The sequence below is a fragment of the Scyliorhinus torazame genome, chromosome 29, assembly GCF_047496885.1.
Source record: "Scyliorhinus torazame isolate Kashiwa2021f chromosome 29, sScyTor2.1, whole genome shotgun sequence".
Lineage (NCBI taxonomy): Eukaryota > Metazoa > Chordata > Chondrichthyes > Carcharhiniformes > Scyliorhinidae > Scyliorhinus > Scyliorhinus torazame.
Genome location: NC_092735.1, coordinates 6220259 through 6236470, shown reverse-complemented (window position 1 = coordinate 6236470; position 16212 = coordinate 6220259). Strand labels below are relative to the sequence as shown.

The 16212-nt window shown below is 52.0% G+C and overlaps 1 protein-coding gene across 2 annotated transcripts in view; it reads left to right on the top strand.

Moving 5' to 3' along the window:
• Window positions 1-16212, top strand: part of LOC140403829 (zinc finger CCCH domain-containing protein 7B-like) — a 143453-nt gene that overhangs the window by 96493 nt on the left and 30748 nt on the right. For both annotated transcript variants that reach the window (XM_072492001.1, XM_072492000.1), the window contains exons 14-16: window positions 8200-8405; window positions 10005-10105; window positions 14608-14789. In XM_072492001.1, the coding sequence (XP_072348102.1) occupies window positions 8200-8405; window positions 10005-10105; window positions 14608-14789 (489 nt within the window). The remainder of the gene's footprint in view (window positions 1-8199; window positions 8406-10004; window positions 10106-14607; window positions 14790-16212) is intronic.

Here is a 16212-nt window from a genome sequence, read left to right as displayed (position 1 = left end):
CCACTCGTGGTGGAGATCAAAGTCAGGGGATTCTTTATACAGACCATGTGGAACTTGTAGGGATTCGTTGAGGCCTTTGTCTTGAGGCCAACCGTTCCCCCAAGACGTTTAATTGACGTTACAGGTTGGTTGTCCGTTACAGGGACTCCCCAATTTCTATTGTTCTTTTTTTCAATAAATGTGTTATTAAATTTTTTCCAATACAGATAGGGCAGCACGGTAGCACAGTGGTTAGCACAATTGCTTCGCAGTTCCAGGGTCCCAGGTTCGATTCCCGGCTTGGGTCACTGTCTGTGCGGAGTCTGCACGTTCTCCCCCTGTCTGCGTGGGTTTCCTCCGGGTGCTCCGGTTTCCTCCCACAGTCCAAAGATGTGCAGATTAGATGGATTGGCCGTGCTAAATTGCCCATAGTGTCCAAAATTGCCCTTAGTGTTGGGTGGGGTTACTGGGTTATAACGATCAGGTGAAGGTCTGGACCTTGGGTGGGGTGCTCTTTCCAAGAGCCGGTGCAAACTCGATGGGCCGAATGGCCTCCTTCTGCACTGTAAATTCTAATTCTATGTAATAAAAAATAACAATAAACATAGCCCAAAGCTTACAATGAAACTACTTGCACAACAGAAAAAATGTTTTTTTTAAACAGAACAAGGTGGGTTTTGTCTCCATGCCCAACTCACATTATATCAACAGTACCCCCCGACCTGAACCCCCCCCCCCCCCCCCCCTCCCACCCAGGATGCTGCTGCTGACACTTACTGCTCCCCTAGAAAGTCAAGGAAAGGTTGCCACCGCCGGGAGAACCCCATCAAGGACCCTCTCAAGGCGAACTTTATTCGCTCCAGGCTGAGGAAACCCGCCATGTCACTGACCCAGGTCTCCACACTCGGGGGTTTCGAGTCCCTCCACATTAACAGAATCCGTCTCCGGGCTACCAGGGAGGCAAAGGCCAGTACCTCGGCCTCTTTCGCTTCCTGCACTCCCAGATCCTCCGCCACCCCGAATATCGCTACCGCTGGGCTCGCCTTCACCCGAGCGTCCAAAACCCGAGACATCACCCTCGCAAACCCCTGCCAGAATCCTTTAAGCGCCGGGCATGCTCAAAACATATGGGCATGATTCGCCGGACTCCCCGCACACCTCGGGCACCTGTCCTCCACCCCAAAAAACCTACTCATTCTTGCCGCCGTTATATGCGCCCGATGCACCACCTTAAACTGGATTAATCCGAGCCTGGCACATGATGAGGAGTTCACCCTGCCCAGGGCACCGGCCCACAGGGCCTCATCCAGCTCCTCGCCCAGCTCCTCCTCTCACTTATTTTTCAACTCCCCCACTGAGGCTTCCTCTACCTCCTGCAGCTCCTGATATATGTCCGACACATTCCCCTCCCCTACCCAGACGCCAGACACCACCCTATCCTGGATCCTACGTGGGGGCAGCCGTGGGAATGTCCCCGCCTGTTTTCTAAGGAAGTCCCGAACCTGAAGGTACCTGAACGCATTCCCCGGGGGCAGGCCGAACCTCTCCTCCAGTGCCTGCATGCTGGGGAAAACCCCGTCTATAAACAGGTCCCCCATCCTCCTAATACCTGCCCTGTACCAGCCTTGGTACCCCCCCATCCAAACTACCCGGAGCAAATCAGTGGTTATCCCGTATCGGAGTCCACATCGCGGGGTTTTATTCGCCCACACAAATCCCATAACAATCCTATTCACCCACTTAAAGGAGGACTTGGGGATGAAAATGGGGAGGCACTGAAATACGAAGAGGAACCTGGGGAGAACCGTCATCTTCACAGTCTGCACCCGTCCCGCCAAGAAAAGCGGGAGCATATCCCACCTTTTAAACTCTCCCTCCTTCTGCTCCACGAGCCTGGTTAAGTTGAGCCTGTGCAGGGCATCCCAGTTCCTGGCCACTTGTATCCCCAAGTACCGAAAGCTCCTCTCCTCTATCCTGAGCGGGAGCTCCCTCAGTCTCTCCTCCTGGCCCCTACCGTGGACCACAAACAGCTCACTCTTCCCCACGTTCAACTTATACCCCGAGAACCTCCCGAAGTCCTCCAGGATCCGCATGACCTCCCCCATCCCCTCTAACGGGTCCGAAGTATACAACAGCAGGTCATCCGCGTAGAGGGAGACCCGGTGCTCCACCCTCTGCGCACCAGCCCCCTCCAATCCCCCGAAGTCCTGAGCGCAATGGCCAAAGGCTCAATTGCCAGGGCAAACAGCAACAGGGACAGGGGACACCCCTGCCTCGTCCCCCGGTGCAGCCTGAAATATTCCGACCTTAGCCGGTTTGTGGACACACTCGCTACAGGGGCCTGATACAGCAGCTTGACCCACCCTATAAATCCCTCCCCAAATCCAAACCTGCCTAGCGCCTCCCACAGATACTCCCACTCCACCCTGTCAAGGTCTTCTCCACGTCCATCGCAGCCACCACCCCCCTCCTCCGAGGACATCATGATGATATTCAGGAGCCTCCTCACATTCGCGTTCAGCTGCCTGCCCTTAACAAAACCCGCCTGGTCCTCCCCAATCACTCCCGGGACACAGTCCTCTATTCTGGTGGCCAGAATTTTTGCCAACAGCTTGGCATCCACGTTCAGGAGCGGTATCGGCCTGGAGGACCCACACTGAAGCGGATCCTTGTCCTTCTTCAAGATAAGCGAGATCAATGCCTGCGACATTGTCGGAGGGAGGATCCCTTTCTCCTTTGCCTCATTGAAGGTTCTCATCAGGAGCGGGGTCAGCAGCTCTGAGAACTTCTTATAAAATTCTACGGGGAAGCCATCCAGGCCCGGGGCCTTGCCCGTCTGCAAGCCTGCCAGCCCCCTGACTACCACCTCCAACCCAATCGGGGGCCCCCCGTCCCTGCACCCCCTCTGCTTCCACCCTTGGGAACCTCAACCGGTCCATGAACTCAACTCATCCCTTCCCCCTCCACGGGGGGGTTCCGACTTGTATAACCTTCCGTAGAACTCCCTGAAGACTTCATTGACCCTCTCTGGGCTCAGCACTATGTTGCCTTCCCTATGCCGCACTCCCCCAATCTCTCTGGCCGCCTCCCTCCTGCACAGCTGGTGCGCCAGCATCCTACTCGCCTTCTCCCCATACTCAAACTGCCCCCTTTGCTTTCCTCAGCTGCACCTCCGCCTTCCCCGTGGACAGCAAGTCAAACTCCGTCTGTAATTTCCGGCGCTCGTTCAACAGCCCCCCCTCTGGGGCCTCCGCGTACCTCCTGTCTACCCTGAGTATCTCTCCCACCAGTCTCTCCCTGTCCGCCCTCTCCTTCTTCTATGGGACCTAATGGAGATTAAATCTCCCCTAATGACCGCCTTCAGAGCCCCCCAAACCACTGCCACCGTCACCTCTCCTGTGTCATTTGCTCCCACATAATTCTCAATACTCCTCCTTATCCGCCCGCACACCTCTTCGTCCGCCAGCAGCCCCACATCCAGTCGCCAGAGAGGGCGCTGACCCCGTACCACCCCCAGTCGCAGGTCCACCCAGTGCGGGGCATGGTCTGAGACCGCAATGGCCGAGTTTACCCCCTCCACCCTCTGGATTAACACCCTACTCAACACAAAGAAATCTATTCGCGAATGGACTTTATGGACATGGGTGTGTTTCCTGCCCCCTAGCACCGAACACCTGGAAAACAAGCAGAACAAACAACAAAATCCCCAACCAAACTAGGGCAGACATGCCCATAAACTTATGCTTTACCCGCCGTCCCCCCCTCGGTCCCTCCCCACCCGCACATTTCACCTCATACAACAGTCCCTTAGTTCAGGTCCAGCTTCTCCTGCCTGATGAACGACCACGCCTCATCTGGGGTATCAAAATAGTGGTGCCTGTCCTGGTATGTTACCCACAGTCTCGCCGGGTGCAGGAGCCCAAACTTCACCCCTTTAACGTGGAGGACCGCCTTCGCCCGGTTAAAACCTGCACGCCACCTCGCCAGCTCAGCTCCCAGGTCCTGGTAAATTTGGATCTCGCCATTCTCCCACTTACTGCTCCGCTCTTTCTTCGCCCACCGCAGGACTCGCTCCGGGTCTGCCAAGTGCTGAAACCGTATCACCATCGCCCTTGGTGGCTCGTTTACCCTCGGCTTTCTAGCGAGAACCCTGTGCGCCCCATCCAGCTCCATGGGCCGCGGGAAGGCCCCCGCGCCCATCAGCGTCCCCAACATTGTGGCCACGTACGTGCTCGCGTCCGCCCCCTCCGCTCCTTCAGGAAGACCCAGGATCCGCAGATTGTGGCTCCGAGACCTGCACTCGAGGTCCCCCAGCCTCTCCTGCCATCTCTTATGGAGCGCCTTGTGCACCTCCACTTTCACCGCCAGGCCCAGGATCTCGTCCTCATTCTCCGCCATCTTCCTCCTCACCTCCTTGATCTCCTTCTCCTGCGCCTTCTGGGTCACCACAATTCTCTCCATGGAGGCCAGCATCTCCGTTTTCAGCTCCAAGAAGCAGTTTTTAAGGAGCTCCTGCTGTTCTCTGGCCCACTGGGCCCACACCTCCCGATCCTCTCCGGCCGCCATTTTGTCCTCCCGGACCTTCTCGACCTTCTTCCCCGGGTCCGCACGTCTGCCGGCTCCGCTCCTGGTCCTCTCCGTGCACCGGCGGGCGGGGGGTGGCACGGTGGGGGGTCTCCCACGCCGGTCCCTCCTGTCACTTGCCGCCGCCGCTCCTTTTAGCGTGACCGAGCAGGTCATGGCCGCCCCCGGAAGTAATTTCCATTGTTCTGTCGAGGTCACGAATCCATAAGTATCAGTTTTCCTCCAGCTGCAAATTGGAAAACTCCCGCCGTACAGGGAAACTCCGGCCGGTGTTGGCTGGCTCTCTGGGGTTGGCTGCCCCGGGCAAGGTTTCGGCTGGGGCTCAGCGGGCAGAACTCTCGCCTCCGAGTCAGAAGATCATAAATTGAAGTCCCACAAAATCTAAACTGTGGAGGAGACCGCGGTGGAATTTTAATTCAAGAAATTAATAAATCTGAAATTGAAAGCAAATCTCAGACCACGACAACTATCGGCGATGCTCATAAAAGCCCATCGGATTGACCAAATGTCCCTCGGGGAAGGAAAGCTGCCGTCTTTACCCTGGCTGGCCCACATGTGAAAATGAAATGAAAATCGCTTCTTGCCACAAGTAGACTTCAAATGAAGTTACTGTGAAAAGCCCCTAGTCGCCACATTCCGGCGCCTGTTTGGGGAGGCTGGTACGGGAATTGAACTGTGCTGCTGGCCTGCCTTGGTCTGCTTTAAAAGCCAGCGATTTAGCCCTGTGCTAAACCAGCCCCTGTATTTCCAGACTCCGGACCCACAGCAATGTGGTTGCCTCTGAAACAATAAAAGACGGGCAGCACGGTAGCATTGTGGTTAGCACAATTGCTTCACAGCTCCAGGGTCCCCGTGTTCGGTTCCGGCTTGGGTCACTGTCTGTGCGGAGTCTGCACATCCGCCCCGTGTCTGCGTGGGTTTCCTCCGGGTGCTCAGGTTTCCTTCCACAGTCCAAAGATGTGCAGGTTAGGTGGATTGGCCTTAGTGTCCAAAATGATAAATTGCCCTTAGTGTCCAAAATTGCCCTTAATGTTGGGTGGGGTTACTGGGCTATGGGGATAGGGTGGAGGTGTGGACCTTGGGTAGGGTGCTCTTTCCAAGAGCCGGTGCAGACTCGATGGGCCAAATGGCCTCCTTCTGCACTGTAAATTCTATGAAATTCTATGTAACGGCAACAACATCCACGTCCCGTGAAGCGATTTTATACAAGTCCCCTGGTGCCGTACCAAGTGGGTGCTGCTTGAGTGGACGCAACTGAACAATTTTGCAGAATTTTGAAGGCTGAGTGAGGGGGCACATACATGGCAGATACAGTATAATGTGGACAAATGTGAGATTATCCGCTTCGGTCACAAATATAGGAAGGCAAATTATTATTTGAATGGGTGTAAATTGAGAGGTGGATACTCTGCAAGATCTTGGTGTCCTCGTGCATCAGTCACTGAAAATAAGCGTGCAGGTAGCAGGCAGTAAAGAAGGCAAATGGTATATTACAATGATAATCAAGTTTGTTAGTAGGCTTACATTAACACTGCAATGAAGTTGCTGTGAAAAGCCCCTAGTCCCATGCTACGGCGCCTGTTCGGGTACACAGGAAGAATTCAGAATGTCCAAATTACCTAATAGCACGTCTTTCGGGACTTGTGAGAGGAAACCGGAGCACCCGGAGGAAACCCACGCAGACTCCGCACAGACAGTGACCCAAGCCGGGAATCGAACCTGGGACCCTGGAGCTGTGAAGCCATAGTGCTAACCACTGAGATACCGTGCCGCCCTTTGGTCATCATAGTGAGACGATTTGAATATAGGAATAGGGATGTTTTACTGCAATTGTATCGGGCATTGGTGAGGTCACACATGGAATATTGTGTGCTGTTTTGGTGTCCTTGTCTGAGGAACGATGCTCCTGTCATGGAGGGAGAGCAGCGAAGGTTTACCAGGCTGAATCCTGGGATGGCGGGACTGTCATCTGAGGAGAGATTAAATCGGTTGAGATAATATTCATTGGAGTTTAGAGTGAGAGGGGATCTCTTAGAAACTTACAAAATTTAATTCTCCCCCGTGTCTGCATGGGTCTCACCCCCACAACCCAAAAAGAGTAGGTGAATTGGTCACACTAAATTGCCCCTTAATTGGAAAAAAAGAATTGGGTACCCTTTTAAAAAAAAAAGAAAAGTTTAATGTATAAAATTCTAACAGGATTGGACAGGGTAGATTCAGAAAGAATGTTCCCGATGGTGGGGGAGTCCAGAACTAGGGGTCATAGTTTGAGGATAAGGGGGTAAACCTTTTAGGACTGCGGTGAGGAGAAAGTTCTTCACTCAGAGAGCGGGGAATCTGTGGAATTCACTCCCACAGAAGGTAGTTGAGGCCAAAACGTCGTGTAATTTCAAGAAGGAATTAGATACAGCTCTTGGGGCTAAAGGGATCGAGGGAGATGGGGGGGGGGGGGGGGGGGGGGGGGGAGGCGGGATCAGGGTATTGAACTCGATGATCAGCCATAATCATAATGAATGGCCGAGCAGGCTCGATGGGCCGAATGGCCTCCTCCTGCTTTATTTTCTTTGTTGGCCCCCAGTCCCATGTTACAGTGACTGCACTTCACAAATACTTAACTGGCTGTAAAGTGCTGCAGGACGTAAAAGGTGCTACATAAATGCAAGTCTTTCTTTTGATGGGTAACTGATGTTATTTGGGGAACGTTAGCCCAGCCAGGAGTCAGGACTTCCACAGAATTTGTGCTAAACAATTGGCAAAGAGGGGGAGAGGGGTAGATTGTTCTGGTTTCTACGATGGAATATCCGACCAGCGCCTACGGTGTATACTCTCACGTGAAAAACAGACACTTTGACATGTTGGAGAATAGTTTGTTTGTGTTTCCAGCAGACTTGGAGCTTTCTGCAAAAAAAATTCAGGAACCTGAGGGACAACAAGGAGTAGGTTTAATAATAATAATCTGTATTATTGTGATCAGTAGGCTTATGTTATCCCTGCAATGAAGTTACTGTGAAAAGCCCCTAGTCGCCACATCCGGCACTGTTCGGGTACACTGAGGGAGAAGTCAGAATGTCCAAATTACCTTTTTTTTTTTTTAAATTTTGAGTACCCAATTATTTCTTTTCCAATTCAGGGGCAATTTAGTGTGACCAATCCACCTAACCTGCACATCTTTGGGTTGTGGGGGTGAAACCCACGCAGACACGGCGCGAATGTGCAAACTCCACACGGACAGTGACCCAGGGCCGGGAATCAAACCCCGGTCCAGTTGAGACTATGATTTGCCCCATGCCCAAATTACCTTACAAGCACGTCTTTCGGGACTCGTGGGAGGAAACCGGGACACCCGGAGGAAACCCGCGCAGACACGGGGAGAATATGCAGACTCCGCACAGACAGTGACCCGAGCCGGGAATCAAACCCCGGCCCAGTTGAGACTATGATTATACAGGAGTTGGGACATTTAGCTTTCACAAACAATAGCAAAGAGCTCCGAACTTTTTCTCTGTGCAGGCAAGTTATTGTATTTTAAGCCAGATGAGATGACTTTGGGTTCAGTTATTCACTTGCCTACAAGTAGCGAGATTGACTTTGCATTCTAATGATAAAGGTGATGTTCTCTAATTTGTTTGTCTGCAGATATTGCGAGTAAAGAAGATTGCAAGTATGGCGACCAGTGTACGTTTGCTTACTGCCAGGAGGAGATCGACGTTTGGACGTTGGAACGCAAGGGAACCATAAACCGCGAGCTACTCTTCGATCCACTTGGGGGCGATACGCGGCGCAGTCTCACGGTAGCTAAACTATTGAAGGAACACCTTGGCCGCTTCATGTTCCTTTGTGAGGTGAGATGGTGTAAAGACAGCTGGGTGCCTTGTAACGGCAGCACCTCCCCAGATCAGACAACCGGTGTCACCATTTCAAAATGCTGGCCCTGACGCCAGCGGGCATTGGGAAGCCAGAGACCTCGGGCAAGCACCGTTCAGTACTGATCTCCAGAAATGGGGACCAGACGGAACGGCACTAACAGGGGTTTTTAAGGGTGGCACGGTAGCCCAGTGGTTAGCACTGCTGCCTCACAGCGCCAGGGTCCCTGGTTCGATTCCCGGCTCGGGTCACTGTCTGTGCGGAGTCTGCACGTTCTCCCCGTGTCTGCGTGGGTTTCCTCCGGGTGCTCCGGTTTCCTCCCACAAGTCCCGAAAGGCCTGCTGTTAGGAGAATTGGACATTCTGAATTCTCCCTCCGTGTACCCGAACAGGCGCCGGAATGTGGCGATAGGGGCTTTTCACAGTAACTTCATTGCGGTGTTAATGTAAGCCTACTTGTGATAATAAAGATTATTAAAAAAAGTTAAATTAAAGTACATTGCTCCCTAAATTCCTCCCATTCCCCACCCGATCTCATAAAGTGGGATGGATAGGGTGAACCAGAACTTCAAGGCCGGTCAGGTCAATAGGGGCAATAGGACAAAAGCATTTAACAAAGTGCAGAATAAACTATAAATATTCGGAATAACTAGCCGGGTGGAAGAGTGGAGTTAAAGACATTAAGAAATTTGGAATCCAGGTTAACAGCAGTTTTGGAGCAAGACTGATGGGAGCTGAGTCCAAAGATGTGCAGGTTAGGTGGATTGGCCGTGCTAAATTGCCCCTTAACTGGGGCTGCAGGGGGAATGGCCCTGGGTGGGGTGCTCTTTCAGAGGGTCGATGCAGATTCGATGGGCCGAATGTCCTCCTTTATTCTCTGATAAGCTGTGGAGACTGGACATGGGGGCGGCACGGTGGGTTAGCACAGCTGCCTCACAACTCCAGGGGCAAGGGTTCAATTCCGCCCTCGGGTCACTGTCTGTGCGGAGTCTGCGCGTTCTCCCCGTGTCTGCTTGGGTTTCCTCCGGGTGCTGGGTCTGGGTGGGGTGCTCTTTCCAAGGGCCGGTGCAGACTCGATGGGCCGAATGGCCTCCTTCTGCCCTGTAAATTCTATGAGGGGAAAAAGCAATGGAGAGATTGGGTGAGATAAAGAAGAGGTGGGAGGAGGCCTAAACACCACATTGACCAGGTGTTTCTGTTCCATACCTTCTCTGTCATATCAGCTTGAGGAGATATTAGCCTTTCTGAAACAGCTCTGACGACACGGTGTTGAAATAGCCATACAGACTGTGTAATCCCCTCGTTCAATCGCAGACCTGAGCTGTACGGCTCGGTAGTTGATTATCAAACAAAATGGCCGCAGTTCAGCTGCAGAGTTTACACTGTTATCCCGTCTCAATTGCCTTTTCTGATCCTTGACCTTTGCCTCAAGTCCTGAAATCAGTGTCTGCCAGGTTTAAAGGGCACAATATCCTGGATCTTTTCCTCCTTGAATGGCTAGTTAAGGTCGAAATCTTTGCCTTTGTCCAGTGCATAGTGTGCCAGTCTTTGATGCTCTGCCAATTCTTTCTGTTGCAGGAATGTTTTGACAGCAAGCCCAGGTTAATAAGCAAGAAGGTTAAGGACAACGCATTAATCTGCTCTAACCCAGAAACTAAACACATCTTTGAGGAGAATAAGTGAGTAAACAAGGATCATGTTCCAGTGGGTAAAGGTAGCCCATTATTAAGCTGCACACACTGGAAAGTCCCGACTCCACCCCCTGGTTTGAGTTGAGTTATACAATGGCAGTCTAGGCAGGGGACAGAGGGCTGGCTATTCCATCAATGCCCCTCAGCTAGAAGGTGAAGATATATCCGCCAGGTTTCCCTGCTCCTTAGTACTTTGCACCGACTCTTCCTGGATTATTAGCGGCACAGTAGTTAGCACTGCTGCCTCACCACTCCAGGGACCCGGGTTTAATTCTGGCCTTGGGTGACTGTCAGTGTGGCGTTTGCACATTCTCCCCGTGTCTGCGTGGGTTTCCTCCGGGTGCTCCGGTTTCCTCCCGCAGTCCAAAGATGTGCAGGTTAGGTGGATTGGCCATGCTAAATTGCCCTTAGTGTCCAAAATTGTCCTTCGTGTTGGGTGGGGTTATGGGGATAGGGTGGAGGTGTTGACCTTGGGTAGGGTGCTTTTTCCAAGGGCCGGTGCAGACTCGATGGGCCGAATGGCCTCCTTCTGCACTGTAAATTCTATAATTCTATATGCATGTCGTCACATTGGGCGAGGCCAGAATTGGACCGCAGTGCTATCTGTGGTCGATAGATTTGCCTTCACTTCACCATCCAAGTTAGCACATGTAGTCTTCGAATGGTACAGCACAGAAGGAGGCGGCAGGGTGGCACAGCGGTTAGCACTGCTGCCTCACGGCGCCGAGGTCCCAGGTTCGATCCCGGCCCCGGGTCACTGTCCGTGTGGAGTTTGCACATTCTCCCCGTGTCTGCGTGGGTTGAAACCCCACAACACAACACAACACAAAAGATGTGCAGGGTAGGTGGATTGGCCGCGCTAAATTGCCCCTTCATTGGAAACAATGAATTGGGAAGTCTAAATTTATATATATATTTTTAAAATTCTTTTGCAGATCACTTTAATTGTGTGTCCTCTGGTTAGTGAGCCTTATGCCAGTGGAAACACTTTCTCAATCTGCGCAGTCTCAGGGTAAGGAGGCTGATCATTTAGGACTGAGCTGGGGAGACATTTATTCACTCGAAGGGTTGTGAATCTTTGGAATTCTTTGGATTGAATGAACTGGGATTGTTCTCCCTAGAGAGACGGAGGCTGAGGGGCGACCTGATAGACGTTTATAAAATTATTAGGGGTATAGATAGGGTGAACAGTTAGAAGCTTTTTCCCAGGGAGGAATTGGAAATTACAAGGGGGCACAAGTTCAAGGTGAGGGGGGGAACGGTTCAGTGGAGATGTGCAGGGGAAGTTCTTTTAACACAGAGGGTGGTGGTGGCCTGGAATGTACTGCTAAGTGAGGTAGTTGAGACAGATACATTAGCAACCGTTGAGACTTATCTGGATAGGCACATGAACAGACGGTGTATAGAAGGATACAGGCGGTTGGTCTAGATAGGACACGTGATCGGCGCAGGCTTGGAGGGCCGTAGGGCCTGTTCCTGTGCTGTATTGTTCTTTGTTCTTTACCCCAGACGGTTGTGGATTCTCCATCATTGACCACACTTCAGGCCGAGATGGACAGATGTTTGGTTTCTAGGGGAATTGAGGGATCTGGGGAGTGGGCGGGAAATTGGAATCGAAACCCCCGGTCAGCCGTTGAACGGCAGAGCAGGTTCGACAGACCGTCTGGTGTACTGCTCTTATTCCTTATATTCTTGTGTCCTTGTACTCAATTAACACCCTTCAGAATTTTGAAGACTTTCGTTAAACCCTCCTTCTCTGTTCAGAGGGGAACAATCCCAGTTTTTCCAATCTCTCCAGAGAATTATGTCCACATTACAGGAGGGATGTGATAGCCACTGGAAAGGGTGCAGGGGAGATTCACCAGGATGTTGCCTGGGCTGGAGAGTTTTAGTGATGAAGAGAGATTGGATAGACTGGGGTTGTTTTCCTTGGAGCAGAGGAGACTGAGGGGGGTCGTGATTGAGATGGATAAGATTATGAAGGGGCACAGATAGAGTAGACAGGAATAAACTTTTCCCTTGGTGGAGGGATCAGTGACCAGGGGGCAGAGATTTAAGGTAAGGGATGGGAGGTTTAGAGGGGATGTGACAAAAAACCTTTTCACCCAGAGGCTGGTGGGAGTCTGGAACTCGCTGCCTGGAGGGTGGTGGAGGCAGAGACCCTCAGAACATTTATAAGTATTTAGATGTACACTTGTGATGCCAGGGCAGTCAAGATTCTGGGCCAAATGCTGGGAAATGGGATTGGCGCAGACGCGATGGGCCGAGTGGCCTTCTCTGTGCTGTAGACCTCTTTGACTCTAACTGAAGACCCTCATCATAGATTCATAGACCATACAGTGCAGAAGGAGGCCATTCGGCCCATCGGGTCTGCACCGACCCACTTAAGCCCTCACTTCCACCCTATCCCCGTAACCCAATAACCCCTCCTAACCTTTTTGGTCACTAAGGGCAATTTATCATGGCCAATCCACCTGACCGGCACGTCTTTGGACTGTGGGAGGAAACAGGAGCACCCGGAGGAAACCCACGCAGACACGGGGAGAACGTGCAGACTCCGCGCAGTCAGTGACCCAGTTAGTAAAGTCTGCATGGTCCCAGATGTTTTGAGAAGAGCTGACTGGTGGTGATTTAACCCAAGGGCCACCGCACCACAGACTAGGGTCAAGGGTTGAGAAGGTGGGGCCTTCAGGAATAACCTCAGCCGGTTCGGGGATTCAACCCGCGCTGCTGGGCCCCGCTCTGCATCACGAACCAGCTGTCCAGCCAACTGAGCTAAACCGGCCCCCAAGGACATCCTGGTAAGTAAAGTAAGGCTGCTTTCCCCTTTGAGGGGGGTGGGGAGCTGACTGGTGGTGATTTAACCCGAGGGTCACCACACCTTAGGCGAGGGGCACGGTTGAGAAGGCGAGGCCTCCAGGAATAGCCTCAGCCGGAACGGGAATTGAACCAGCGCTGCTGGCCTCGCTCCGGATCACAAACCAGCTGTCCCTTCTGCACCCTCTCCTGGGCCTTGACATCCTTCCCAAAGTGTGAGGCCCAGTATTAGATACAATACTCCAACTGAGCAGGATAACTTCCTCGCCTTTGTGCTCCATTCCTCTATAATAATCCAGAGATGTGCAGGGAAGGTCGGGTGACGGGGATTGGCCGGCGGAGTGGGCCCAGATGGAGTGCTCTTTCGGAGGATGGGTGCAGACCCGTTGGGCCGAATGGCCTCCTTCTGCCCTGTAGTGATTCTATAGTTCTAATAAACAGCACGGTGTCACTGTGGAGAGCACAATTGCTTCACAGTTCCAGGGTCCCAGGTTCGATTCCGGCTTGGGTCACTGTCTGTGCGGAGTCTGCACGTCCTCCCCGTGTGTGCGTGGGTTTCCTCCGGGTGCTCCGGTTTCCTCCCACAGTCCAAAGATGTGCAGGTTAAGTGGATTGGCCATGTTAAATTGCCCATAGTGTCCAAAATTGCCCTTGGTGTTGGGTGGGGTTACTGGGCTATGGGGATAGGGTGGAGGTGTGGACCTTGGGTAGGGTGCTCTTTCCAAGAGCCGGTGCAGACTTGATGGGCCGAATGGCCTCCTTCTGCACTGTAAATTCTATGTTCTAATAACTAATTGAGAAAGGTACTGGAGAGTGCCCTTAACTTGTAGAAGTGGAGCGCAACAAACCTCCGTCGGCATGGAAGAGAAAACTGGCAGATACTCTTTGTTTGGAACATTGATAGGTTTTTGTGAGGTGAAAGTTGGGGATCCAAGGCAGGTAGATAGTGTCGTGCTGTTCACCCTGGAGTAACACAGATTGCACACGATGCAATTAACTGATCAAGTATACACCAAACGTGGGCGTTGGTTCAGTATGAGATTTATTGAACTCTAGTAACGAAGCCCACATCTGCCTGTGGGTTGACTCTTTACTACACTAAGTAAACTAAAGCTAACTATCTAGACCAGGCTAGCTCTGATCCATGTGTAGGAGGTGTTGAATGATTTGTGCACCCTGACTGTCACTACAGCTATCACCAGTGGAAAGAGGCAGAGTGCTGATGCCTCGTGTGTTTTATAGATGGAAGCCCCCCTCTGGTGTCCCGTCTTGTGATTGGTTGTGTTCTGTCCTGTACATTGATTGGCTCACCTGGGTGTCTGTCACTGCCTGCTTTTACCTCATGATGTGCATGGGTGCATATTATGACAGATAGCGTTAAGCTTCGGGGCAGTCACAAACTTATTGAATGATGGAACAGGCTTGAGGGGCTGAATGGCCAATTCCCGTACTGCTGTCCCTGAAATGGTGATTGAATTGCTTTTAAGTGCGACTGAAATATTTTTTAGTCGGCTAGACAAGGGTATTGAGGGTCCCAGAATGAAGGTGGGTGTACCACAGGCGAGACACAGGCACGGGCTCCAGGGGCAGCATGGAATTAAATTAATTCTCAGTGGTTCTGAAGCTTTGCTTGTGCAAGGTGCGTATTTATTCCCTTTGTGGTTCCGCTCCAGGTGCCTGGTCCACATGTTGTGCGCCACCACGGTAAAGTACTCCAAGATCCGCCAATTCCAGGACCACTGCCAGTTTGACGTGTGCCGCCATGAGGTGCGTTACGGGTGCCTACGGGAGGATAGCTGCAACTTCGCCCATAGTCTCATCGAGCTAAAGGTCTGGGTGATGCAGCAAAGTTCAGGTACACGGGTGTTTTCTTGCTGGCCTCTTTGTACGAAAGGTTTGAGGGGGCCCACTACAAAACGGCAAGACTAATTCTTTTCTAAAAGGAACCGGTCCGTTTTATGCCTTTTTAAATTTCTCCGGCTTGGAGCCGGACGCCCGCCGATCTACAAATCTCCCTTGCCCGTGGCAATTGAACTCTGATTGCCCTCGGGTGGCGGCACGGTTGCGCAGTGGTTGGCACCGATGCCTCACGGCACCGAGCAGGGTTCGATCCCGGTCCCAGGTTGCTGTCCACGTTGCGTTTCCACATTCGCCCCATGTCTGCGCGGGTCTTACCCCCACAACCCAAAGATGTGCAGGGTAGGTTTGGCCTCGCTAAATTGCCCCTTAATTGGAAAACGGGGGGAGGGGGAAAAGAACTCTGATTGTCCTCTGCTTAGTTACATTAGTTAGACTAATGATGGGCAACCTGTGGCCCTGGGGGCTACACGCAGCCCATCGGGGTACCGAGTGCGGCCCACGGGGCATTTTTGTTGCCTGCTGACCACATGCAGGGTTGCCACATTCCGTTGGTCTTCGTCCACGTAGTTCTTTGGCCCGCCGATATGGCTGAAGTGATTCGCACGCAAAGCAAGGACACGTGAAGTGAGGTGCGTGCTGACGACCCGGACATTGTGAGAGCCGGGCGCTTCCTGTGCCACTGTAATCAAAGCGTAAATCATTCTGTTTTTAGCATTTGAAGTTGATGGCAGGTCTATGTGAACAATTGAGCATTTTTTCTAACCTCTTATGAAATTTTTGGAGTGCATTAAATGTATTCAATCTTATTCATGTTTCTATTAAGGCAGCACGGTGGCGCAGTGGTTAGCACTGCTGCCTCACGGCGCCGAGGTCCCAGGTTTGATCCCGGCCCCGGGTCACTGTCCGTGTGGAGTTTGCACATTCTCCCCGTGTCTGCGTGGGTCTCGCCCCCACAACCCAAAGATGTGCAGGGTAGGTGGATTGGCCACGCTAAATTGCCCCTTAATTGGAAAAAAATAATTGGATACTCTAAATTAAATTTTAAAAATCCATGTTTCTATTCAGATAATCAACTAATGGCCTCTTGAATGTCTCAATTGAACCACACGCTCTCAACAGTGCATTGTTGCGTTAAAAAAGATGTTTTTTTTCACACCACATTTGCTTGATTTTCAAATCACTTTCAATCTGTGCCCTCTGCCGCTTGATCCTTTTACAAGCGGGGACAGTTTCCCCCGATCTACTCTGTCCTGCCCCCGCATGACTTTGAGCATCTCTCGGAGTCTGCACGTCCTCCCCGTGTCTGCGTGGGTTTCCTCCGGGTGCTCCGGTTTCCTCCCACAGTCCAAAGATGTGCGGGTTAGGTGAATTGGCCAATGATAAATTGCCCTTAATGTCCAAATTGCCCTTGGTGTTGG